The sequence below is a fragment of the Daphnia pulex genome, chromosome 5 (assembly GCF_021134715.1).
Source record: "Daphnia pulex isolate KAP4 chromosome 5, ASM2113471v1".
In the NCBI taxonomy this organism is placed as follows: domain Eukaryota; kingdom Metazoa; phylum Arthropoda; class Branchiopoda; order Diplostraca; family Daphniidae; genus Daphnia; species Daphnia pulex.
This window is the reverse complement of record NC_060021.1, coordinates 10,963,299-10,990,968: the sequence shown is the minus strand read 5'-3', so window position 1 is coordinate 10,990,968 and position 27,670 is coordinate 10,963,299. Positions and strand designations below refer to the sequence as shown.

The following is a 27,670-nucleotide window of genomic DNA, read 5'->3' as shown; positions in this document are numbered from 1 at the left end:
ACAACCTCCAGGGGGCGAATATAAGCGAGCCTAGATGTAAGTATATTTTGGGTTTTTTGTTGTTGTTACATTAAACCTCATCCCGTTCCCTTTTTCGAATTTATTTTCTCCCTTCCGTTTGAAAAAAAAAGAAAGAAAACTGAAAAAATAGAGCTCCCAAATGAGGGCTTGGAGTTGAATATAATCTAATTGTACGTGTTACGGGCAAATTGGTTTTTTTTTTGGTCGGTCGCGACTACATACCACCACCTCCTTTCAGTCATCCAGATACTTATCTTTGAAAGGAAACGGGAACTGATATTATTGTTATATACTTACCGTGTGATCACGCTGATTGTTTTCTGGTTGCGGGCGCCGCGCGTTGAAAACCGTGGGATTTTCCAAATCATCCGAGACGGTTCACATTCCTGTCGACTGACGTAAATTGAAATTTTAAAAAGATTAATAATTTAAAAAAAAAAAAAAAAAGAGTGATACCGATTGTGGAAAAATAGTTTATTGTTTTTCAACGACGTTTCATCATTTCGTGGGGAGAAAGATGGAGCGGGATGGGGGGGGGGGGAGGGGGAGAGGGAGTTGAAAATGTGCATGCAGCTCTGACACAGTGACACGATCAAACGCGAGCGGAAATCAGACAATAAAGAGGAATCATCATGTCGCTGTAGGAAAAAAACTCAAAAAAATTATGTACAACATTTCTTCAAAAAATTTATAAACTGAAATCAAATGACGGACTGCATACAACGGTAACGAAATAGGTTTTGGAAAGGACAAAAATTTTTTTTTAATATATCGGCAAAGAACTTAAATCAAAAGTCAGGGTGTGTGGGTATGTGTTTTCTCTCTCGTAATTAAAATCCGACCGTTTAACTTATTTCTCTTTGAATTCCCAAAAAAACTGAAACTTTTATTTCCTTTTTTTCCCCAACCGAAACATTCTGTCAAATTGAAAACCCATGCTCAAGTTTTGACAGCCGTCGGCTTGATTTATTTATTTTTTTTTTTGTAATTTTTCATCATTTTATCCCCGTTTTCCTTTCCTTTTTTTTTCAATCAAATTTGTTAAATGTGAAATTCGATATAAAGGGTCGGATTTGATTGGAACATTCTTAATTGTGATTGGGTGTGTGTAGCTGTGGGGGGAAATTGGGAGGTGGATTGTCGTCTTCCAGTGAACTACAGGTGGTGAAACAAAATTTTCGTGAGGCAGATGTGCACATCATCAACATTTACCAACACTTTACAACCATCAAATGTTAATATTTATATACAAATGTTTTCTTCTTTTAAAATATTTAGGATACTTACATCATCAGACCTTATATACATGTTTTATATATATATATAGGTTAAACAGAAAAAGAAAAAAAAAATTCATAATAATAATGATAATAATAATTAATAAACTCCCTTTCTCAACTATTGAGATACTTGAATCCGATTCCGGAGCCGGAAATGGCGTGCGACTTTTTATTTTATTTTTTTGCTGTTTTGTTTTATTTTTTGTTGTTGTGTGTTATCCTCCTTGTGTTTTGTTTTCTTCTTTACAACGTTGAAATTCACTGGACTTGAGACAGGACAGGAAGAGGAAACGGGAGCGCCCATTCTTTTTTTTGTTTCTAATAAGTTTTTTTTGTTTTGTTTTTCACACGACAACGACTTTGAGGCTAAGCTCCTTGTCCATCATCTGGCCAGCTCTCGCCGCCATGTGGATATTGTTCCGCACATCGACACTGATGGGTGCTTTGTAGATGGGACTCGACTCGATCGTGTCCCTCCGGCCGTACTCGTCCGACGATGAGTCGTCGTGCGGCACCACGACGTCATCCACTTTGCTCAATTTCTTCGACAGGCCCAGACTACTTCCTTTGGCCGGGTGGTCGACCAGCTCGGCCACGTTCAGGGTCTTCATGCGACGCTGCTGCAGCCTCAGGTTCTCCTCGTTTTGAAGATTGTTGGACTTTTCAACGGTGCGATCCATTGAGCTGTTGACGCTGAGCGAAGGCGAGTGGAGAGCCGGGCGCTTGCGGAGTCTCCACAGGAGCAAGAGGAGCAAACCGGCCACGACGACCAGACCGGCCAATATGGCGCAGACGATAGCCACGACGTAATTGCTACTGCCGGACGAGTCCGACGAAGGATGATTCTGGGCAGACGAGTCCAGCACCAATTCAATTTCATCGGCGTAGGGCGTTTCAACTTTGACGTCCACCACAGCTCCCATCGACGATCCTTCCTTGTAGTAGGCCGTCAGCACGTTGCCAAGTACCCGGGCGGCAGCCGTCGCCCGGCTTCCTCCAAGTTCCATCGACGTCTCCGACATGGACTGTTTTACGAAATGACAAAACACCAGAATGATTAACATCTCGGCCATTTTGACGCTTGAAATAAATTTAAACAGAAATTAGCGCGCGAGACTTACGATAGTGACTTGAACGACATCGTCCTGGTGGTCCTTGAGATCGCAGAGGATGACCAACGACGGCCTCTCCGTGTGTTGCTGCTGATGCCCGGGGAAATTGTCCCAAAGATGGCTCTGAGCGGCCGCCAATTTGCGCAAATGACCGCACAACGACTGGACAGAGAATCCCGGCTGGGCCCTGTACCGGTCGAGAACCAGAGTCAGGCGAGCGCAGGTGGGAGCCAATCGGTTGCCCGTCAGATTGGGCCAACAAGAAGCGGTGGCGGCGGGGACGGGCAAGAGCCTGCCGGGCTTGAGCGGTCGGCACTGTCCGTAAGCCGGACAAGGCGGTCGCAAGCATCCAGACTGGGCCGAAAGACAAATTTCCGAGGGTCCGCAAGATTTGCCAACGTGATTGATGGGGTCGTCGAGACAGTTGGCTGGCCCGCACCACACGCGAGTGCAGACGGCCTGGCCTGCGCGGCACTGGCACTTGTTGCATCCATCGTCCCACGACGAGTTGTCCGGATAAAGGCGGCCCGACCATTGGCAACTTGCCGGACTTGTCGTCGTCGACGCCGCCGTTTGTCTCTGCTCCATTTGGCAGTGTTGACCTTCGTATCCGTCTTTGCAGACGCAGGTGAACGACTGGCCCGTGTTCAAGCAGGTGGCGCCGTTGCGGCACGGATGAGCATCGCAAGGCATGTGCTCCGCTGCAAGGAGAGGAGAAGACAAGAGTCAATACCCAGGCAATCCATTAGCGAAACGATGACGGAATCGGCTGAGCTCACGCACACCGGTGACTCGGCAAAGCGAATCGAATCAAGACAAACATGGCCGCCACCCAATGACGGAAGAATTTCACAAAAAAAGAATAGAAAAGAAGAGATATCTGTATTTACCGAGATGGCAGATGGAGCCTTTCCATCCGCTGGAGCAGCGGCACGTGAATCCGGCTTCGGGATCTGAGTCATCGACGCAGGTGGCTCCGTTGAGACACGGATTCTCTCCGTCCTGGCAGTGCTGGTTGCGGTTGGAGCAAGTGCGGCCCTTCCAGCCGTCGACGCAGCGGCAAACGAAATCGGCCACCAAGTCGACGCAGGTGCCGTTGTGACGACACGGACTGCTGGCACAATCGTCCACGTCTATAAGCAGAAACAAAACAAAACAAAAAAACATTACGAAATGACACATTTCTGGCCCACCGTAAAAGAAAAGAAAAGAAAAGAAAAGAAAAGAAAAGAAAACGGATAAAAAGAACACGGAGACTTACTGTGATCGCAGGTGAGTCCGTCGTAACCTTTTGGGCAGACGCAGTGAAACGAGTCGATGCCGTCGATGCAGGTACCGCCATTTCGGCAAGGGCTATCAGCGCAGTCGTTAACGTCTATCAGAGTCAAACATAAGACACACAGTCGATACCGAATGATTAGTGGAGCTATTCATATATGGTCGGGCAGTGATTTTTCATTGGCCCCTTTTTCTTTTTTTAAGTGGAAACTTTATTTTTATTTTCTTCTCAAAAGAGACAAAGAAGAAGAAGAAGAAGAAGAAGAAGAAAAAGACTTACTGTCGGTGCAAAACTGTCCAGAATAGCCCGGATCGCATTGGCACGAGAAAGTCGATCCATCTTCTGACGCGACGCAACGACCGTGGACGCAATGTCCGGCACCCTTGGACGTCCAACAACTTCCCGCCTCTGTGATTTGAAAAAACACACACAAAATAAAAATAAAAATAAATACATACTCGTAAGAACTTTTTTGTCAGTTTTGATACATTCCGCGATATGAAAATAAAAGACTGGCCACAAATAATAAAAAAAGAAAAGCCAGCCGAATGTAAATTATTTCTGAAGTATCACCAACAAAAGCTTTGATAGCATTTTCTTCTGAGAACTCGAAAAGATTATATACGACTGACCCTAAAAAGTTGTGATACTGGTACCAAAAAAATGTGACTCAATGGCTTTTATTTGGCCAGTTGATCAAAAAGGCAGCCAATCCTTAAATTGTGAAATGGCCAGTTAACTTCAAGAAATGCGCCAATGAACAACGAGAGCATTTCCATCAATTCCAATGACTCGACAATTGGGAGGCAATAAGTAACGGGCGACAAAAACGGCACCTCCTCTCCATCACGTTTTCCTTCTCTTTCAACCCGATCATCACCACGTCATCTGTGGAATGCCACTTGTTGTGTGCCCCCTTTCTCTTTCTATTTTTCTGGATGATTCGCCACCAAAGACGGCACGATTCGGCACCAACGGAATAAAAAAAGAAAAAAGAGAAGAAGCTTGTCAAAAGCGCCATCATGCGCGCTAACAAGCTCCCAAAATGCGCCTTGGTGGCGCAATCACACAAGATTTCCCGCATCTCTCTTTCAAGCGCCCGTCGTAGTTATTGCATAGTTTCGACACAGTCATCGGACATGATCCTTCAATTCCCGAAAAGAAAAAACATTTTTTTCTCTTCTCCCGAATTCCTCCCCCCCACCACCGAAAAAATGCGTGCTTTGCTGTTGGTTTTTCAAAAAATAAAAAAAGTATCTGTAATTTTTGTGTGTCAAAAGTTGACTTGACAACCCCACTCGAGTGAGTGAGCGAGCGAGAGCGAGAGAGAGAAATGGAAAAAAAATCCCTTTTGACGATGCGTGAATAATAATCCTAATAATACCGCCAGATGATGGTAAGGCTCCCAAACGAGACAGGATGGAACGTGCCGCGGCTTGATGGCCGCGTGATGAATCGAATCGAATTGAAAGGAAAACGAAGGGAAGGAAAAATAGACAAAAAATACAACAACAACAACAAAAGATTTTCTTTTCTTTTTTTGAGGGAGAAAACTCACGTAGACTAGGGCTGGATGGAGGCGGGGGCGGCGGAGGGGGCGGCCGGTATCGTGAACAGTTTTTGCCTTGCCAGTGGCTCTGACAGAGGCAATAGTAGTCGGGTCCGCCGAGTAGTCCGAGCGTGTTGAAGCACGGCGAGCCGTTGGCGCACGGGTTCGGATGGCACAAATCCGTATCCGTCTGCTTGATGGAAAAGAACGATACATTATTCACCATCCTTCTCTCATCCGTCAATTGCGGCGGCCATTTATGAGCCGAGGCGAATGCAAGGCAGCAAATGAGAATCAAAACAAGACGAATCGGAGTACAAGAATGTTCGAACTCATTTAAACTGACCTGGCATTGGGAGCCGGTGTAGCCTAGAGGGCAGATACACTTGAAGCCGTCGACTAGGTCGACGCACTCGCCGCCATTAGCGCACGGCCGGCTGGCGCATTCGTCGATGTTGATCTCGCACCGATGACCTACATTTCATCGACAAATAAAAAAGACAATGAAATCACTTATCATCGACATTTATCACCCGCAATGACATTTCCCCAGTCTAACCAGTTGACACAAAAGTATCAATTTGACAACAAAAAACATAAAAGAGAGAAGAGAATGTTGATTTACCGTTGAAACCGGGTCGGCAAGCGCAATGGTATTCGCCAATGAGATCAATGCAAGTGGCTCCGTTCAGGCAGTGATGTCCGTTGCAATCGTTGACGTTGTACTGACACTGGCGGCCGTGAAAGCCCGTGACGCAGCGGCAGGTGTAGTTGCCAGGTGTGTTCTCGCAGCCGAGCGAGTTTCTGCACAGCTCGGGTATCGAGCACTCGTCCACATCTGCACGTTGAAATCAAAGTCAAAAGATTAACATAATTATTCCCATTGTCAATCATTTTCAGCCATCACGTCAAGAGAGTCGAGAGAGAAAAAGAGAAAAAGAGAAAACTTGTCGACGTCCTGATTCAGCTCAATCAAACAGACGTGGACAATCTCACGACTCTACAACTGCTGAGCGTTTACAAGAGTGTAAATAACAGTCGCCAGTTGTCATGGCATTAGACACAGAGAGAGAGAGAGAAAGAAAATAACAACCAACAAAGTCAATAGCGTGTGGAAGAAAACGAGACGTAATGAGAGCGAATGAGGTTTCTTTTTCCTCCAGAAAATTGGTTTCGTCGTTAAATTGTTACACGACAGAGTTGGAAGGTTTGAAATAGTTTACCTTGATCGCATGTGTCGCCTTGCCAGCCTTCCGCGCACTGACAGCGGTAGCCGTTCTCCAGGTCGACGCAGGTCGCGCCGTTCAGACACGGCGACGACTGGCATTCGTCCACCTCTATAATAATAACAACAACAACAACAACAACGTAAACGGTTAAGTCGATCCTTAAAAACACTGGGAAAAAGAGCCAAATATTTCACAAATGACGGCGTTCACCTTTCACGACAATTTTCATCAGAGCGTTTTTATTTTATTCTTTTTTTTTCCCCATTTTTGAGATGGAAAAGATCAAAAGGGAGGCGACACTCTGAGGTTGAACGCGGGTCAAGGTTGAAAAGGTCGGGTGCAGGCAATGACGTTCAGAGGAGGGCTATAACATTCCCGAGTGAATACACAGCAGCTCGCAACCACGCAATATAATAACAACCCCGAAAGAAAAAAGAAAAGAATATTTCCCTCCTTCCTCTAACTAAGCGAGTCACGATTCACCAAAGAGTCTGGGAAATAGTAAGTAGAAGGACTATTGTAGTAATGTCATTCATTTTCCATTGATGATGATGTTCTAGAGCTTTAATTAACTCCATTACAGTTTCCGGCCAACAACAACAAGTCCCGACTAAATTGCTCCTTTTCTTTTCCTTCTTTTCTTGTCTCTTGGAAATTTACTTGTTCTCTCCTCCCACCTGATTCCCCCCCCCCCCACACACAATTTTTTTTCCATTTTCTTTTCTTTTCAGAAAAAATGAATTTTTCTCGAAAGAAAAGTCAAACAACAAGACATAACACTACAAACAACAAACGTAAAACTACCGGGAGGGATGATGGATATGAGTTGGAAAGCGTTTAAAATAATAAAGAAAAAAGGAAAGAAAAAAGGGTCTTACTGATTTGGCAGGTGTCTCCAGTCCATCCGGGCGGGCAAGTGCAGTTGAATGATCCTCCTCCTCCTCCGGTGCTGTCGCTGATGCCATTGGTCACGACGGTGGTTGTAACGGTACAAGTGCCGCCGTGAAGGCAAGGAGCCGTGGCGCAGACGTTGTCCACCACCTCGCAGTTGATGCCGGAAAATCCTTCGGGACACTTGCACTGGTACTGGTCTGGATTGGTATTCTCGCAAGTGCCGCCATTGCGGCAGGGCTGCCGAGTCCCACAAGTATTCAAATCTAAAAAAACAAAACAAAAAAGACGGAAAATGAAATCATCCATCAAAAAGATTTAAAAAGAAAACGGAGAAACAAGCACAGCATGGGAGAGAGTGCTGCTGCTGCTTAACATAATCTCCACTACCACATCTACTCCAGATGACGTCACGATTCTAATCATCCAGCAAAGATCGTTAAAATGGAAAGCACATTAGGAAGCCTATACGGTTTATACCTGATGTCTATCTAAGCTTTAAAATTTTTCAAATAAACTAAAGGGGGGAGATATTGTGTTCGCCTACCTTCTGGTCCCTTTTCAGGATCTGCACTCGGGAAAAAAAATTTCAAGTGGATTATCGCTTAAGTCTCTTTCCATTCTTTGTTTTCCCCCTACCATGTTCTCAATTGATAAATGGCAAATCGTATCATGTTTTGTTAAGTGGGGACTCAAGAAAAAAGGGAAAAAACGTCAGATGGTCCGTCACTTCAACTGGGGGGGACTTACCGGGGTCTCCAAAGTTGTCTGTCGCCCCCCTCTCTGTCGTCCGAGTAAGTGCCAAATGTCGTCCGAGAGTTTATTAGATTATAAGACCGCACCGACTCGACTCTCATTCCGAAATGGAAACTCCTTTGCCCCAGTGTAAGAAGAAGATAGAAAAAGGTTTTTTTTTTCTTCTTGTTGTTTGTTGTTTCGAAAGCTCTTTTGTACGCGTATAATAGGAGCGAGAAGATGAAGAGCCAAAGATAAAACGAGCGCAGGTAGGTTAAGGTAAAAGTAGTAGTAGTAGTAGTAGTACAAACTCTATACCCCAACGGTGTGGCAGAGGCCATAAGAGCTCTCGGCGCCAATTAAGATGTCGTTCCAGTTATGTCTTTGTTAAAGAAACGGGGGAACTACTACTAGACAACAAGTTGATGGAAACCCGGCTAGAGAGAGCTTTTAAGGAATTAGCGAGTCGAGAGGAGCTACTAGACAAGTCGACTCGACGTTGAAGGGAAATGTCCCACAACTCAACGAAATGACAAGACAAAAAAAGTGAGTCTTCAAAAGAAAAAAGAAGAAAAAAAAAAACAAACTTAATGATGATGGGAATTGAGAACAAAACTGGTTTGCCTATTCTAAAAACCCACCCTACTGTATATTCTTTCTCTTTTCTTACCACGGCGGGTAATACGACTTTCATTTCGTTTCTCGAATGATAAATTCCCAAACGATTCGAATATGTAAGGTCGTCGCCGTCGTCGTCGTGACACTTGTTATGAAATGCATTTCGAACGTCATTAAGAGCCCGTAACGTCGGCTAACATGACGTCAACTCTTGAGAGAGAACTTTGCCTACCTTGATCGCAGAGGTAGCCACCCCAGTTGGTCTCGCAGAGGCACTGAAACGGGCCATTGCAGTAACCGTGCTTGCAGCCCGGGTAAGTGACGCACTGGTCGCAAAATTCACCTTGCCAACCCGGTCGGCACCTGCAATTGAATTTCAAAACAAAAAGAACAAAATGAGAATTTTGAGAAACAAACAAACGAGAAATCAGAATGAACACATCGTCATTCCTTTTTCCCGATTCAAAGAATCCTAAACACAGGGAATGCGGGACACGCAATAACGGACATGTTTTGTTTCGTTTTTTCCCTATGTCGAGACTCATTCCGAGCGCGGGAATATTATAGGGGATATGTTTCAATTGTTGCGAGAATTTCAATTTGAGCAAAGCCAAAGAAAACTGAAGGGAAAAAAAGGTAAGAAGAAAAAAGAAGAGAGAGAGAGAGAAAGAGCATGCTTGGAATATTGATGAAGTCGACGACACACAAACACACAGGTGGACCGTGTTCCCACGCTGGACAAGCTGATTACCAAACAGAAATAAAGAGGGGGTTGAAATAAAATGAAAAAGGAAAATCCCTTTCATGTGCTTTTTTTTTCTTTTTCTTCCTTTTTTCACGCTCGAATGAATGCAGCAAACATTTGGAGATGAAGTCATCAACAGTCGGATTCTTAACCACTTTTCCTTTGGCTAATTCCGGTCGTGTAAAGGGAATTTTCTCTCGTTTGAATCGGTTCGTTGCGTTGTGTGGTCGGCAGGGAGAGGGGGGGGGGGAGGCCCGTGAGAATATGGCACGGTATTTAAAATCCACCACACGTTTAGCACAGACGCAGTCTCAAAGAGCCGCTGGAATAATATGCGTGGAATGCGGAGGAAACCAACCCACCCCTCCACACACAAAATGGGAAATAAGGTACAAAAAAAATAATAAGATGATGTGTGTATACCTGCACTCCAAGGGTTGTTCTTTGCAGTCGCCGTTGATGGGATGGCAGCCAGCTTTGCAAACAACTGTTTTGTTTGAACACAGACAAAAATTGGTGGAAAAAATAAGAAAAATTTATTAATGTTGATATTATTATAAAAGAAATTCTTTTTTTTTAAAACAAAAACATTTGAATTGAAAATTGATTTGTTATTTCAACACTTGTTTGGGGGGAGCGGTTATGAAATCCCAGACTCCCTGAGCAAACAGAGTGTTGGATTTTATTCGTTTGTTATCGTAACATATAATTCAGACACCATTGTGTGTGTGTGTGACTATAGGCTCGGGCGCTCCATGAACGTGTCCTGTGTCAACCAGTCTACCCCGAAAAGTTTCACACACCACCACCACCACGACACACATTTCCATTTTTGATGGTTTCGTTAAAAATTTAAGTGAGATCATTGCTCGAACAGAAAATTGTTGGCCTTTTTTTTACAGCCTCACGCTTGTTTTTATTTTTATCACCTACTTTTTTAAAGCCTATTGAATTCAGACGTCTGTGAATTATGAATATTATTCTTTTTTAATTCAATTGTGTTGGTTACGTGTTTCGTGAGTGAGGGGTTTCGCTCGGCTTCCCAAATTATCAAGTAGCAGACTCGTCTGGAATTTTCCTTCGCTCGACAAAGCACTCAAAACTACTTGGTAGTCCAACAGCTATAAAAACCCCTCCCCCCCTCACTCCGTGCCAGTTGCGCGATTACATGCGGGACCCGAAATTTCAATTTACATAAAAAACAAGTCAGTCAACTTTTTGGCTATTTTAGTTGTTTTTTGGTTTTCTGTTTTTCCTTGAAAATATAAAAAGGGGGAGAGCCTGGATTGGCTCCTTAGTCGTCGTTCAAGACTCTCTCATTTGATGGCGAGCAAAAAAAAAAAAAAAACAGAAATGCAATCCTTTCACGGAATAAACGAAAAAACTGAAGAAATTGGAAAATGACCCGACCTGTATCGCAGCTGGTCCCAGTCCATCCCGGCATACAGGTCTTATCGCCGTTGCGGTCGCATTCCCAGTGGCCGAACAGGTCGTCCCTCGGCCGGCATAATTTCGTGCACGTGGCGCTGTAGTAGTGCGGTTCGCATTGAACCCGCACGCGGTACGTGAGCCGCAGGTCGCTGTTGGCTCCCGATCCTTCGTGAGTCAGCGAGTGCCAATCGGCGCTCGGCTCCAAAATTCCCGAATAAACGGCCCGCTCGATTTCACCTGGAAAAACGTTCAAATACAAGAAGAAGAAAAAAATTAAGACACGTGATTACTGATTGACCGGGAAACGTTTTATATACATGTTTAGATAGTCATAAATGAATCCATCATCAAAACTGCGGGGGGAAATCATCCGATTCGGGATATAACATTTACATAATGACGGGTGTCGATCATCAACCAAACCGATGAAACCCTTTTTTATTTTAATGCCCCCAAGGAAAAGAAAGGAAAACCTTTCATCAAACGCTTAAGCGTTTATTGTAATGATTTAGCCGGCCAAGCATTCGATCAAAGTTGCTGCGAGGGATATACAATCAAATATTCCAAACCACTTTTCCTACTCTGTTTCAGCTTTTTTGTTTTTTGTTGCTGTGTGGGTTCGAGTCGTTGGTTTTGGTTTCGTGAACGAACGAACGAGAGCCTTCTGGATGATATGATAAAAACCCTTTCATCATTCATCACACACACGCTATCCAAGAGGAGGAGGAATAGGGGGGAGGAAGAAGAAGGAGGAGGAGTAGCGGATCGGATTATAGATGGCCCCATTTATGTGAAACGGTGGAGGCAAAACGATTGTTGTATGTACGACTAGTGTGTGTGTGTGCGTACAGATAGCCGAAAACGGGAAAAATGAAACCCCTTTCAGCTTTGAATCGAAGACGAGGAGGAGGCAGCGGCCAAAGATTTCTCTCCGATCGGCGATTTTTTCCGTGACGCCCACAATTCTCTCTCTCTGTGCAGACGTGCAGCAGCAGATATACATATTGTGTGTGTGTGTGTGTACACGGCGCGGGGCTATAGAAAAAAGATCATTTCAATCAAATAGCAATTAGCCCCGCAGGTTGGATTACGTTTTTCAAAACATTCTTCTTCTTCTTCTGGCTTTTTCTTAAGAATTGTTATTTTATTTCAATATTTGGACACGCCGGTTAAACCTCTAACGTTTATATAGCTCTTTTATTAGTATAACCCCATTTTTCGCATAAATTTTCTTTTTCTCCCGTGCAATCGTTTGAATGTGGCGCCGCCCGTTCCGGTTTGAACGGGGGGAAAGCAAACGGAAAGACGACGGCGGCGGCGGCGCACCGGCTTCACGCAACCGTTTGTGGATGTAATTCACTTTGCGCGCCTTTATTTTGATTTTAAGTGTGTCTGTGCGTTTGGTTTTTACGAGTGACTGAGTGGGGCCCGCTCGAATATCTCAAACCTCCTCCCACGTTTCCCAAGTAAGGAGGAGGGGGGGGGGGGGGGGGTTCCAAGAAGACATTTGATATGGCCGGTCATGCGCGAGTTTTTCTTCTTCTTCTTTGGGCGACGAGTCCATTTCGTACCAACAACAAAACAAAACGGGAAGGGGGAGGGAAAAAGAACCGAGCCATTCGTCATGCGCGGCACATTTGAAGTGAAGGACGGCGGACGTCGGCGTCGGCGAAAAACTTCCAAAAACTTAAGTGACCGTTTTGATTTTTATTTTTTTTTACTTTTTGAGCTTTTGAAATTCATTTCCATTGCGAGTCCAGACGATTGAAACGCCAGCGACAAATTGGACGGTCCGATTTCACAATCGCCGTTATTTTCGCTCCCGTCTGCTTTTAGCCAATCGCCAGTCAGCGCCGCCAATTACGTGAAATTCTTCCCCTCCATCCCCCCTTATGCTCGAGATAATGAGCTAATAGTTGCGTTGCATTTCTATTTTACCTGATTGTCGTGTAGAGTTTCTGTAGTCGAGCGCTTCCAGCATCAGGGTGAAGGACCTCTGCAAATGAAACAAGAGAAACAGAACAAATTTAGTCATTGTGACGCAATGGCGCACATTTGATCATTTCACAAAATAATATTTTTAGAAGAAAAACAAGGGGAAAATTAAGGGAGTGAAAGGAAACACGGTCGGGAAAACAGCGTCCGGCCCGTTGGAAAAACATGGTGGCAACAAGTTGACGAGCATTGTAAGAGTGCGGGCACGTAGGGAACACGAAATTCTTTTATCGGCCGTCAACAACGAAACAAAATAAAATAAAACTCCACCGATCTTTTTCTGGTCTACTAATGACGCGAAGAGGGAAAATCAACGAGAAGGAAATGAACGTGTGTTGGCCCATATCAGTCTCTTGATTAGTATCTAATGATGGCCGATATGGGCAACAACCATCAAAGAGCCTGGCAGCATTCCATCAAGTCTATTAAAAACGAAAAGAAAAACAAAATAAAATAGGAAAGAATGAAGAAGAAGAAAAAAGGAAATCAGAGCTCGTTATGTATATTATATTTATATATGTGGCGTGCGTTACAATAAGGAAAAACTTGGTGCGCTGTAGGCTCGACTCTTTTGCTCCGCAACAACAACAACAGCAGCAGCATCAAGCCAAAAGGAAAATTCCAGACTCTTTTTTTTTTTGTTTTTTCGTTCCACTTAAAAGAAAAGAAGTAAATATAAAGAGGTTGGTTTTCCTACACCCACTAAAGGATATATACACACGATACGATAGGATATATAATGGATGAGATCCCCCCCTCTCTCTCTCGCTCTCAAGTGGCCATCGCTGTAATACTCACAAACCCCTTTTGCGCGCTCCCTATTGTCCAAGGAGATAACACGCGCATTCCACAGGTACCAAACAAAACAACAGCAACAAAAAAAACCCCAAAAGAGAGATACATATTATAATATAATACATATATATATATGTATCTCTCTCGCCCGCTACAGAGTGTATTACAACAGCAGTCAGCAAGAGTAGTAGACAATGGAAAGTTTGTCGAGACAACGCCGGCCGCCGTCCGCAATGGATCAAAAAAAGATTCGGTCGGGAATATATACAAGAGAACCACTTTTTTTCCTTCTCTCTTCTTGAAATAAAACAAGAAAAACGGATCGATTCCCGGCGACGCATTTACAACGGAAATCTTTTGAAAATATTCCGTTAGCCCTCTTTTATTTTTAAAAAAATATTTGTGTGTGTGTGTGTGCTCTTTTGCTTTATTGTTTCGTTTTCTTATCGTTCCGAAAAAACTCTTAACCGCGAGATTTTGAAAAAAAAAAAATGTATTTGACGAGGTCATGAGCCATTTTTTTTTTCTTCTTCTTCCCGGGCACAGCAATTAGTAACGAAAAAGAGAGAGAAGAGAACCCTTTACGTGCGTGTGTGTGTTCCAGGGGGCCCTTTCTCTCAATTGTGGGTGAGTACTTGTCCTAATACGCGGTCGGTCGGTTGGTTGGTGGTTCGGTACTGCATAAAAAGACCTGGAATTCCAAGGTCGACCGTTCGTGATTTTTCTTCTTTTCGGGATAAAAAAGAAAAAAAAAACGAAAATGCAGCCAACTCGGAGGGCCTTTAACCTTACGGGTGTGATTTTTTTTATTTCAAAACCAACGAAAAAATAAAATCTTTCCTTTTGTGTCCCCCCACCATTTTCAGAAAATTCTTTTTTTTCTTTTCCACGGTGGGAAGAAATGAATTTGTATAGGAAAAAGAAATTCTACCCAGAAGGAAAAAAGAAGGACAGATAATAAAGTGATTAATTGGCTATAAGTTGTGAGTGTACGGAGGAAATGGTGGGGACCCAATGTGACAATCCCCCCCAAAAGAAGAAGAAGAGACATTTAAAAATTTGATGGCTTTTGGGGGACCAAGAAGAACTGACTACCACACGACCACCAGGGGGTAGTGTGGGGTTCCTTCATCATCTTTTGCTTCTTCCATGGAAAGAAAAAGGAAAGAGAAAAAAGTCTCCCGCTTCTTATTAGAAGCTACCTGGCTACCTGTGATCTGTGTGTTGCTTGCTCCTGCTCCTGCTGGCCTTCCCGGCTGTCAAAATGAGTGGGGGGAAAGAAAAAGAAAAACTGAAAAATCCCCAAAAAGATTTTTCTCCTTTCTTCTACGAGCGATGGGGGGAAGAAAAGAAAGACCCCCATTTTCTTTAATAGGAGCCAGGAGCCATCACACAGCAGCCAGAAAACAGTCAACGAAAATCTTTGTGTCGTACATTTCCCAACGTGTACAGGAAAGATCAACCCGTTTGGCTCGTTCCTGCTGCCCAACAACAAAAATGTCCAAACGGAAATAACAAAACAACAATAAAAAAAAATACAGAAAATTTAAATACAAAAAATTCGAGGAGACTTTTTTTCTTCTCCTTCAAAGAGAAATGGACACCTGTGGAGAGTCGCCCCCACGTACGTTTCAAAGTCACAGTACAAACAGATATGCATCGATCTATCTGATTACCAAAAAGTTTCTCTCTCTCTCTCTCGATCTGATAGATAGACGCACTGGTCACACACACACACAAAATAAAAGATGACGAAACAAAAGCCTTTTTGTGCGTTTGTCCTCCATTTTTTCGTTGCCTTGACAAGAGATGATGATAAATTTCGTTGCCATCATTTCGAATCAGGATCACTCAGAAGACCCCACCCCCGCAAGCCTCAAAAGAAAAAAGACGTCATTTATTATGATTTCTGTCCTTGTTTCCTTGCTTCGATGCTCATTAGCATCAAAGTATAGACAGACAAAGAGATTCTTTCGCTCTCTTGCGTGCGCCCAATGGGCCAGCAGCAGCCCCATGTTTGGCCATCAAAAGGGCGCCATTGATTATTGAAACGCACAAACAATTAGTCAAAGATTTAGAGTGCCATTTATGCTCGACTCTTTTTTCGGGTCGTTCAAAATGTCGCATTTGGATCAGCTGAAATTAATGGCCGACGACACAGGGGTTTTTCCCGACTTGGAAATTCGGCAAAGAAAATGGCCAGACAATTTTCTTACACAAAGAAACTTTTCTAGAGTTTGCTGCTGGCGTTTTCTTGTCTTTTGTTTTTTGTTTCATTCCGTGGCCACGCCACAGTCAATCAAAAGACACAATAAAACGGGCCATAAAGAAACACCTCTGGAATGCAACGCATGCGTCTTTCTTCTGTCTGTCTGGCCGGCCGGTCACCCAATCTTCAGAATGTAAACTATAGCAGAGAGAGAGAGAGAACCGTTTATTTTTCTTCTAGTCTCCCCCCCTCGTTCGTCACGTACCAAAGAGTTCACGCACGAGTGATGACGTCTCAAGCAGAAACGACTGCGGGCGCACACACACAATTCCCCGACGACGACGACGACGACGACGAAAACGATATAATATTTATTTTTTCGGTTTTGTTTTTTGTTTTTTTCTGCGTCTGCATATAAAAAGGAAATCGTGATCCCAGCCCGAGAAAAAAATGCGAACAAGAAAGACAAGAAGAAGAAGATTTTCAAGTTCTGTTGTTGTTGTAGTTTCTTGTCGAGAGATTTCCATTTTCACAGCGGGCGAGAGGGCGCGCAGAAGAGTCCAACGTCGACACTGTTTCAAATGTCTCAAGCACTGGCAGTCATCAAGTCCCGAAAAAAAAAGAAGAAAAAAACGAAGCAAAAGAAGAAAGAAGGAATGATAGAAACAGATAGATACATCAAAGAAAGGAAAACAAAAAAAAAAGTCAAACGGGAAAAAAAGAGACAGAAGAAGGTCGACGAAAGACACACACACACCAAAGTTATTTGGCGCTGCCGTGGAGAATTTCAGTTTTTCTTTTTCGGTTTTTTTTTTCTTCTTCTCCTTGGAGAAAAAATCACGACCCCGACTTGTGTGTTGATGTTTGAACTGAGGGAATTTTATATGTGTCTAAGGCTTATACACTCCCGACTCTTAAGTCTTAGAGTCAACAGCTCAACAACCAAGAAAATGGAAAATAAGAAACAAAAGAAAAAAACCAAGGGAAATTGAAGCAACAGGCAGGTGAGGAATCTCTTGGCGATCCTCCGCTAGGAATGACAAGACCATGTCGCTTTCTTGGTTCGTCACCATCGTTTCTTTTCTTTTCTTTTCTTTTCTTTTACCTCCTTCTTATTGCAGGGACCTCCTCTCTGACTCGAAGAAGAACAACTCACAAAACCCATTGTGTCAATAAGTCGTCCTCGGTGTCTTTGGACAAACAACCACCGAGTGCCAGTTCAAATAAGACGGAAGACACAAAAATTCTGCCCCCTGAGAAATTGTTGTGTCAACAACTCGGGTCCGTTTTCCCAATATTCCCGCGATCAATCAAACAATTCGTCAGAAGTAAAAAAAAAAATAAAAAGGAAGGATCGTACACACAATAAGAACATTGAGGGGGGCAAGAAAAAAATGCCGCATCATCCGGCCAAGTCCAGATGAAAATCCTATAATAACACGCATGTTCAAAAAGAAAAAGAAGAATGTCCTAGTTCCTCTTGGAAACATGAGAGACTCTTGCGGCCAGCAAAATCAGGTCAGAATGATGATGACAAAAGAGACCCCAAAAAGCTGGAAATGATCATCCGAATCTGACAAAATAACTGGTCAAAGTTGTGGCAGGAAGAAGAAATCAATCAAACCAAAAAAAAAGTTATCTCCCAGACAAAAAGTAGGGGCATAGAGAGATACAAGCTGGACAACCAAAACTGGTGGTCTTTCTTCTCTACTTAACACAACCCACACACACACACACAAGAGTTGGAATGGTTGTATAATTTGACCATTTTTTGTTGTGTGTGTGTTTTCCCCCCTTTTGTTTTTTGTGTCTGCTCCGGTTCTAATACTCGCCCACCATTACGATGATGTTGTTCTTGTTTTTCTTTATGTCCGCCTGTGTGTGTGTGAAGAGAAGGCGCTCGTTAGAGAGGAATGTCTGAGTTGCCTGCGACCGGTGCCCAACCGTGTTGTTTTCTATCAAGAGATGATGATGAGGGTATGTTACAACACACACACGAGATCAACATCTATCTTACACATGCTCCAAAAGAGCGAAATTTTTCATTAAAAAATCAAACGAAAAGAAATTTTACAAATCGTTTTTAAGTGTGTTTCTTTTTCTTTTTTACTAAGGGGGGTCTTTTGACTCGTGTTTTTTTTCTTGTGATACAACGACATGGTGGTTCCTCCTTCCCGCGTTATCTCGAGATATCGGTTTTCGTCAGGGGAATGTTTCGAATCACGCGTGCGTTCTCTCGTTGGCTTTTATCTTATTTGGTGGGGACCAACCATCCATAATGATGATGGATTCACTTCCTCAAAGTCTCTTATATTTCAAGTGCCCATTTCGAAAAAGAAAAAAAAAAAGAAAAGAGTTATTCACTTTGTCGTTACGCCGTGGCAGAGCACCAGAAAACAACGAAGTAAAATTTTTATCGCATGAAATAAGAGCGATTTTTCAAAAAGAAACGCAGACATCAAAGAGACTCGGGACAGATTAGGAAAACTGGAAATGGAAATTCGGAGTCCACAATCAAACTATTCACGATACGAATATACGATATATACATAAATATATAAACATGTATGCTCCAATATATACAGTTGAACGGAAACAGCATATTTCTGCGGTCAACCAATCTCTCTCTCTCTCTCCTCTTATGACTTTTTCTTGTCTCCAAAATTCCGATCACGGTCGAGTGCACCGAGGACGGAGAATGGCATTTCTATACACATCATCTACTGGCCGGACTAGGCAGCAGCCCATTCCGTGAGATGATCGAATGACGACAAACATTTCCAAAGTTGAAACAAGAAGAAAAAAAAAGCCCCAAATAATTGAAAACATTATTCCGTGGTTGTTTTTCCCCTCCAGAAAACCGCATTCAAAGACATTGATTCGAAAAAAGAGATAAAAACTTGTACCGATTCTTATTCTGTTATGTCCAGTATCATCTTTGGCCTTTCACCACGGTCCTCCTTCCCCTCTCTCCCCCATTGAAACCGACACAAATCACAAAGAGGAGCCAAGGAGGAGCAGCCACTCTGTTCTCGTCTTTATTTTTCCCATGACTGGTCAGAAAAAAGAGAGAAAAGTTTGTTGCAGCAACCCTCAATGTGTACACACAGATATTTACGTATTATATATTTATTTTCGGTGTACAACAGCAGCAGCAGCGACAGACAAAAGAAGAAGAAGAAAAAAAGGACGACATTCCATTGCCCAGTTGTTGTCAGATAGCAATCGGCGAAATCGAAACCCAACCGACCGACCAAACCCCCGATGGAAAAGAAGAAAGAAAAAAGGCAGGGGAAAAGATGATGATGATGGCCATCAGTAGGTAGTCGAGTCGGTGGTGGTATGCTGCTGGTTGTTCTGCTGGTGGTCCGATCATCCGATTTGGCTCGTGTGTGTGCCTCAGTCTTTTTCCCTCTCTCCAAAGACAAAAACAGAAGAAGAAGAAGAAGAAAAAATCCTATCCACCAACCGACGTCTACGATGATAAAGTTGCCACTGACAGTTGACAACTTCTTCTTTAGTTGTCGTATTTTTACGATAATGACGTAAGAGGGTCTCTCCTGAAAGCTTTTTTCTTCAAGAAAAAGAGGAAGAAAAAATTTCTCTCTTGTCTTTTTTTTCCCCCTTAATAATTATCTGTCGCCCTCATCTTTTCTCCACTATCCTCTTTCTTCTTCAATTTCGTCTTGTCGCGCTGGCGCTGTTACCGTGTCCGTGTACCTGTGTACCGCGTTCACACAGGTGAAGAACTTTTTTTTTTTTCTGGGTGAGAGTGAGAGGGGAGGGGGAGGACAAACTGGAGAGCTCATTAAATACACAAAAAACCGTCTGACAGAATGTGATGTCATCATCTCTCCTTTTTTTCTTTCTTTCGGGGGGGTTGGCCGGACAAAATGAAGAAAAAAGGAAAAAATAACCGAAAAGGTAAAATTGTGTGGTGGATTCGAAAAATGCCGCGCCGCATCCACTTGTCAGCGCCGTTTGTCACTAGACGACAATCGCCCCCCACCAAAAAAAAATAAAATAAAAAAATCTTTTTCGTCTCCTATCGTTTTGGCATCGTGTCGGCTGGAAAAGAAAATCAAGCGCAGCAGTCTATCACGAGGACATTTCTCAAGACGATTAAGATCATCTCCGGCGACAAGCTCCGATAATACAAGAGACACACATTTTCTTTGACTATCCAAAATCATCAAAGAAGGACACACGCGACCGCAAAAGGATTTTCCTTCTCGGCCATCTCTACCCAAGCCACATGTAGAATAAATCATATTTTCATTGGATTATTATTGTTGGACTGTGTTCAAGGGAATACGGCTAGTTTGGCTATCTCTTCGAGTGTACTATGATATGTTGTTGTTGCTGTTGTGTAGGTACACGAGAGAAGAATCTCACGCAGAGATTGGACTTGTCTTGTTTCTAATCTGGACCGGCCATCGACCAAACAACAAACGGCTAGAGGAAGGACAACATTTTTATACGCATATCTCTCTACATGTAGTATATTACATTTCCCTTTTCTTTCTTCTTTTTCGGATTATGTATGCAGCATTTTTTCCAGAGCGACACCCCCAGAGACACACACAAAAAGGCGAGCACAAGCGCGGCTTGCGCATTGCTGTGTGCAACGACACAAACCCAAACGGAGGAGGCTCGAAAAAGAAACTGACAAGATGACAAAAGCAAGATCTTCTTCTTCTAGGAGCAAACAGGGAGAGATGAAAAAAGGGGAGAAAAGAATGAAAGAAGAAGATTTCAAGTCGGAGATAAAAGGAAAAAAAGAAGTGAGGCGCTTGCCTAGCTGGATTCTTCATCCATCATGAAAGCAAAGCAGTTGATATATTCGTATAGACTGGGGGGGAAATACGAAGAAGCTCTTGATAATGTACTACACTGCGGCCCTCCTCCCGTTTGTATACAACAATAACACAGAGAGCCCGGCCGAAAAAGGCAGATTATGTGTACCCGAGTTTCAATTGAAATGGACTGCTTGCTGCTGCTGCACTTTAAATGTTAATCAGGTGAGATGAAGAAGTAGATGAATTCCAAGAAAAAAAAGCCAACAGCCAGAAAAATCAAAAACAGTTTCAAGCCCTCGAGACTATTTTTTTTTTCAAAGAGATAAAGACAAAAACCCTAAAATTCTTTCGTGTAATCATTCCCAAACTGGGAAGTTAAAAAAGAAAAAAAAAAGTCCACTCTACCACCCACACCTGTGTATAACAACAATAGCCAAAGGTAAATCGATCAAAATGAATTTATAGCGCCTCCAATAACTTAAAAACCACCACCACCACCACCACCTGGTTTCTGCTGCACCAAATCATGTGACAGACGGACAGCCAAGAAAAAAAAGGGCTGTCCAAAACTGTTAATGGATGGTAAGGCCACCTAGAAATTAGCAACGGCCAGACAAGGAAAAGAAGCTCTACCTTATTTCTAGCCCCAGAAAAATCACCTCACACCGAGTGTCAGTCTGTCCGAAAGTAGGAAAAAAACACAAGATCTTCCAGCTGTCATAGCTAGGAGGTCTAGTACTTATTCCTGAAGAAATCAAAAAAAAAAAAAGAACAAAAGCAAAAGAAGGGGGGCGACCGATGGGTCACAAAAGTCACAGATGGAAAAAAGAAAAAAAGTAGGAGGTGGCCGGAATACTTCCGTCTTTGACTACCCATCTTTTTTAGAAAGGGTTTTTCTTTCTTTTTAGTGGGAAAAAAAGGGGGAAAGAAAAATCTGAAAGAATGATGGTCCAAGGGAGAAAATACCACAAGAAAAGAATCTTTTCTTTTCTTTTTCCCATTGCCCAACTTTGAATGTCAAACGTATTTTCGAACGGGCCATCAGAGACACGACAGACGAACGCAGATATGCTTTTATAAAAAAAAAAAATAAATAAATAAATACTAAGCAACCAGGAGCACAAAAGAAGAAACAACAAGTCTATATTATGACTATTGCCGTTGCTGACGAAGGTTTCCCATTTTGATAATATGTTGGGCAGCTTGGGCTGTTTATCAAAAAAGACCTTCTTCTTCTTCTTTATCATCATTCTTCATTCCTTAACCTTTAGTTTTCTTTTTTTTTCAAAATTTTTTAATATTACGTTATAATTTATTGTAAACGGGTTGAAGTGGTGGACGGTCCAGGGATTGTGGTGGCGGCCCAACGGGAGGGGGTCCCGCTGCTCCAATCGTTCGCTCTACACACACACAGACAACAAACTACACATCACCAGGTCTCACGCTGATTTTCGGTTCCCCCTCTATTCATCCTGCCCCCTCGTAACTTTTAAGGAGAGAAGAAAATCTCTCGTTTTCTTCTTTTTACATCTTTCAAAGAGAATAAAAGATGATGCTGCTGCTGCTGTTGGCCAGTGCTGGCCCGAGTGTCGGAATGCAAATGGGGGAGAGAAACGATATCCACAAGTTCTTTTTATAGTGGCATCTACTACCCCCCTTTAACTCTTATCCTTTATTTTTTCGTTTTCCCCCTTTGAGGAGAAATTGACCGTTTGTCTGTGGGTTTGCTGAAGAACTGCAGTTGGACCCCGCTGCGAAAATGGCGCGATGCAACCCCCCCGAAAAGAGAAATTTAAAAATCCCTGACCGTCCATTAATAATTGCATCTCCCAACCAAGCCGCTCGGACCGTGATTAATTCCAAGGGGGGGGGGGGGGGGTTTACACGTGTAATGCACACACACACAAGCAGCTTCCTCCGTGGAAAGTTTAGAAAAAAGGAAAAGAAAATTTCAAACAGCGGCAAAAAGGGAAGCGGCGGCGTCGGCGTTGTGAAGAGAGTAGCCGGCCCCTCCAGATGGAAAAAACAACAAAAAAGTTGGGAGCCCAGCCCTTGTTTGTTTCACCAGTGTCAAATAGCTAAACCAAGACGCTCGAGACCCTTTTTTTCTATTTCCCTTCTTCTTGCGTCAACACGGGCCAAGAGTAAACAAGAGACCCAGACTGAATGAAACACCGCCACTGCTGCCGACAACTACGTGACGTCACACCAATTGGAATGAGAAGAGGAGAGAAAAGGCGCTTTTTCTGTTGTTTGGGAGGGAAAATTCACACGGCCGGCACCAGAAGACGGTGAGTCTTCTTCCGTTTTAAATTTCGCGCCCCTACGTTTCTCTAACCAATGTTAAACATCCTCAATCCGAGGCATTTGACGAGACAACAAGAAGAAAAAAGGAAAAAAAAAAAGAGTCGAGTGCCGGCTCAAAAGAAGAAGAAGAAGAAGAAGAGTCGGGATTATTTGCTCTTTTGTTAACAGGTACATAAGGAACGCCCTTCTTCTTCATCTTCTATGGTAAGTCTCTTTCTTCATCATCCCTCGGTGTGTGTGTATACACGTCTAAGTATATAAGAACCCCTGAAACCATTCACCACCGCGTCAGAGGATTTTGTGTCTGTGTGTGTGTGTGGATAGAAAAAGAAAAGAAAAGAAAAGAAAAAACCCGCACCGCCGACACCCTCCCTTTTACAGCCGGGGCATAATGTCCCGAGTATTATACTCCTAGATGTGTGTGTGTACTCTCTTTCTTTTTTCTTCGGTTCAATCCGCTTCTTTTCTTCATTCCTTTGACACGAAAGAAAAGAATGCGAGTGGCTTAAAAAAAGGAAAAACGTTGATCTCTCACTCAGCCAACGACTTACACAAAAAAAGAGAAACGGTAGAGTACAAGAAGATTTTGACACGTGCATTTTAATCGGGATTAAGTACAGTTGCGTTTCTAATGGGTCGATTCATGCAAGAACGATCTCGACACGAATGCCCAATGGAAAAACACGAAATCGCACTCTTGAAATTCCAAAATCATATTCTCGTTTTGCTTGGTCGTTTCACATTTTTTCCTAGGGTGGGTTTTCTCATTTGAACCGGCAACAACAACAACAACAACCAGACACTAAAAAAAACGCTCTTTTCTTCTCTCTCTCTCTCTCTTTTGTGTTCTCGGAATGAATTAATAATTTTTTATGATCGAGATGATAAAACACATGCGCACGCACAACGGAATAAAGAGCGAGGCTACACGAGAAAGGGGGGAGAGAAAGAATGGGAGAAAGAAGGTGGTGGATTACTTTGACTACATCAGTGAGAGAGAGAGAGTTCTATACCGGTTACGTGGATTGTGTGAGTGGAGTTTCATTAGAGCGATCAGCGGGGTGTATAATACGATCGGTTCGTTTCGTTTTGGGGCGGCGACGGTTACTACTACCACTACTACCACTGCTAGTAGCGGCAGCATAATATTTCGGGGATTCTTATACGAGATGCCAGGGCGAAAATTTATCGCGCGCACATTGAAAATGTTTTTTTCCCCTCCATCTTTTTCCATTTTTTTTTTTCGACTAGGGGGGAACAAGATGGAACCATATTAATATTCGAGAAATATATCATAAAAGTTGCGCCCGCTTCAAGCTCTTTTTCTTTTTAAATAAATAAATTTCAGCCCCGAAAAAGAGTCGGGACAAGACAAGAGTCAAGACTGAGTGGCACTTTCATTAGAGCGCAATTCTTATGGGGCTACTTCTTTCTTGAACCTCACACCTTTTCATCCCCACACACATATTCCCCACTCTCATTCATTCATTTCTCTCTAGCAAACAATTTTACATTTCTTTTTCGGATGCACCGGTGGTTTATAGAGTTCCACAGAGAGGGGAGAGAAGGCAACAACTCCCATGTATGGACACAGTCTGTGTGTTATTTCCCATTTTATGATATGAGACAGAAAGGAGAAAAACATTTTTTTACGATTCAAGTCAAGTTCAATCGACGAGAACTCAAAAAAAGAAGAGACTTGAATGCGTTTTTACTTTCAATCAGTGGAGCCTTTCACGCTGGATATAGTCGCGCAAGGTCTATTCATCAGGTGTGCGCACGGCCTTCTTCTCTGGCGAGATATTTCTCACCTTCTTTGATTTTTTTAAAAGGAATCCCGACCGAAAAAAGGACCGTGAAAGAAAATGAAAAAAAGAGAGAGGGATGTGTCGTACCATTCCAATAAATCATCGTTCATTGAGCTGTTAGAGGTCGCGATGCTAGTGGGCAATAATATTACATTACATACAATCAAGGGAGCTACTTGTCTGGCCCTTGGAGACATTACGACATTTATTTTCTCCTTCTTCTCGGACGAATGCCAAGACGAAAAATCGAAATCGACTGCGGTACGCGCGTTTCTTTTGCGGCACTTTTTTCGGGGGGACAAGCAAACGGCGACCAAATGGTAAAAGAAGAAGAAAGAAAGAAAAAAAGGTGATGGAGGGGGTACGAAGGGGCATAGCATAAGGACAAGGATGATGGAACTGCCTATTCAGGAATGTCGCCGAGCAGAAGAGATATAATAATAATAATCATAATAATATGTGGAACTTCTTCTTCTTCTTCTTCTAGACCTTCTTCTACCCTATGGTATCCGGTTGATGGTATGCAGCTCTTTTGGAGACACACGGGGACCATGGCCAAGAACGCGGGATGGAAGAAGAAGAAGAGAAGAAGAAGAAGAGAAGGAGCGACGAAAAATGCCAGGCCTCCCATTGGGAAACGCCACAACAGACACACAAAACGACTCGCAGCGCTTCGTGTGTCGACTCTCTCGGGGTAGACAACGGGACGGACGGTCGCGGGAAACGGACGAAGATGATCTGTGTCTCTCTGATCTCTCTGTGATATACCTTTCTCTTTTCTTTTCTTTATATTCTTTCTTTTCTACCAGATGATGACTATCTCTCTTCTTCTTCTCTCCAAAGGCGCTGGGGCTAACCGAAACAGCTCCTTACCTGGGCAACACATACGGCACAAGAAGAGAAAAAAAACTCTTTTTCCAACTGGTGGGGGGAAAAGACGCAAAGCTCCAGCTGCGACAACCGGGCAAAAACCTACACCATCCCCCCACCACCACCAACCAAACTACCAAGACTTCTTCCCACCAAATATAGAAGAGACAGAGGGATGAAGGTGGACGAAGTTTGAATTTATCGTAGCCAAAGGATCTCTCTCTTCTCTCTCCAAAAACAAGAGAGAAACAAGTTTTCCTTTTCTTCTCCTATCGTCTCTCTCGATCGCAGAAGAAAGAAAAAGATTGTTGCTAAAATATATATCTAAAAATATACACACAAAGAGAGATAACTGACTAGACCTTTTGTCTTTGTCTCCTCCTATAAAGTCCCTCGGCTCTCTCTGATGCTGGGCCACTTTTGACAGTTTCTCCTGTGCGCCAGCAGCAGCTGTGGCCACATCATCGCCGCAAAAGAATGCGTCCGATATCAATCCCCTCACGTACATCATAATCAAACCGTCACATATATATAATAAAAAAAAAATAACTCAAAGTACAACAAAAGATATCAAGTAGTTGATAGGGGGGAGTTGCGACAGCTTTCAAGTAGGGGGCCCCCCCGTTTTTCTGTTTGAATGACCATTCGTGTAACAAAACCAAGTCCTGACACATCCAACAAAAGCCCATTGCTATTATATGTCCATCACGAATCGATAGACACCACATCTGTTGTGGGCTGAGAGAGAGAGAGAACAATAACAACAACATTTTCACGGTCTGGTAAATTTCCTTGTTGTTTGATTGCCACTTTTAATTCCACGTACGATCATTTCCTCAATTTTTTGGTTGTTGGGAGAGAGGGGGGGGGGGGGATCCCGATTCGAGTGCCATCATCTCGAAATTCTTCGCAACGTAATAACAACAGACGGAGAATTGAAAACAGAAAAAAAATGATGAAAAGATAACAGAGTAAAAAAAAAGAGAGAGATCTCGTTTGGGAGCAATTAAAATCACATTTTGTTGCGAGTCGAGTTGGAAAAATGGTGGTGGGGGGAAAAAAAGAAAGAAACTCACACGATCATCATCCAGTTTATGATTTGAGAGGGGGGGCACTGTTTGATCTGGAACACGTATGTGTGTCTGCTGATGGAGAGAAATAGATCTACTACTACTGCAGGTATAGACACAACTGCCACGCACCTCGGCACACCAACCGAAATGATGATTAATAATAAATAACCATGTGTGTAACTCTCTCCTTGATGGCGTAAAGATGATTTGACTGAACCCGAAAAAAAGAAATGAGAGAAACAACGCCGATAGCGCCTCATACGTGAACGCGTTTTTTTTTTCTTAAAAAATATTTTTTTATTTTTCCTTTTAATTTTGGGGATAGAAAAAATCACACACACGTACTCTCGGTGATTGCTCGACCTGTGGCTAAAGGGAAGCCTCAAAGGGGGCGCCCGTATTTTTACTTTGAAGGTTTTTCTTGGCGTTTTATTCGTTAGAGGCGATGAAAAACCCCCAAAAAATTGAAGTAGTCGAAGAAGAAAAAAGGAATCAAGTCACAAATCATATCCCGCCACTAGGTGTCGGGTTTTGAACGATCCGTTCCGGACGCGAAGGGGGTGGATGGTATAGGAATGTGTCGTGAAATACTGTCGCAAGACACGCCGAAAAAAAAAACCTAAAACCTCGGCTCAACTTCTCACACAAACACACACACACACGACTTGGGGGTAATGACGCATCAGGCGACTTGGCGTGCCCGTAATGTCGTCCCCTTCCTTCTTCTTCTTCTACCTTTTCGTGTTCCATCCGAGTTCTCGTCAATTATCATCCGCCTCTCTCTCTCTCTCTCTCTCGTCCCAAAAAAGTCACATGGTGCTATAGTAGTTCTCCATTCTATCCTATTCCTTCTTCTTCTTCTTCCTCTTTCACCTTCCTTTCTTTTATAATGCTTAATGATATACAAGGTAAAGAAGAAGGAAG

The 27,670-nt window shown here is 43.1% G+C and overlaps 1 protein-coding gene across 2 annotated transcripts in view; it reads right to left on the bottom strand.

Moving 5' to 3' along the window:
- Positions 1–480: 480 nt before the first annotated feature.
- LOC124194667 (protein jagged-1b-like) overlaps positions 481–27,670 on the bottom strand; it is a 34,272-nt gene continuing 7,082 nt past the window's right edge. Inside the window, exons 3-16 of one of the 2 annotated variants that reach the window (XM_046588956.1) lie at positions 12,829–12,886; positions 10,870–11,127; positions 9,883–9,946; positions 8,947–9,077; positions 7,349–7,627; positions 6,465–6,578; positions 5,867–6,079; positions 5,588–5,715; positions 5,251–5,434; positions 3,972–4,100; positions 3,675–3,788; positions 3,304–3,546; positions 2,423–3,114; positions 481–2,326 (exon numbers count right to left, since the gene is read on the bottom strand). In XM_046588956.1, the coding sequence (XP_046444912.1) occupies positions 1,646–2,326; positions 2,423–3,114; positions 3,304–3,546; positions 3,675–3,788; positions 3,972–4,100; positions 5,251–5,434; positions 5,588–5,715; positions 5,867–6,079; positions 6,465–6,578; positions 7,349–7,627; positions 8,947–9,077; positions 9,883–9,946; positions 10,870–11,127; positions 12,829–12,886 (3,288 nt within the window). In that variant the 3' untranslated portion in view covers positions 481–1,645. The remainder of the gene's footprint in view (positions 2,327–2,422; positions 3,115–3,303; positions 3,547–3,674; positions 3,789–3,971; positions 4,101–5,250; positions 5,435–5,587; positions 5,716–5,866; positions 6,080–6,464; positions 6,579–7,348; positions 7,628–8,946; positions 9,078–9,882; positions 9,947–10,869; positions 11,128–12,828; positions 12,887–27,670) is intronic. The other variant, XM_046588957.1, reaches the window with a different exon arrangement.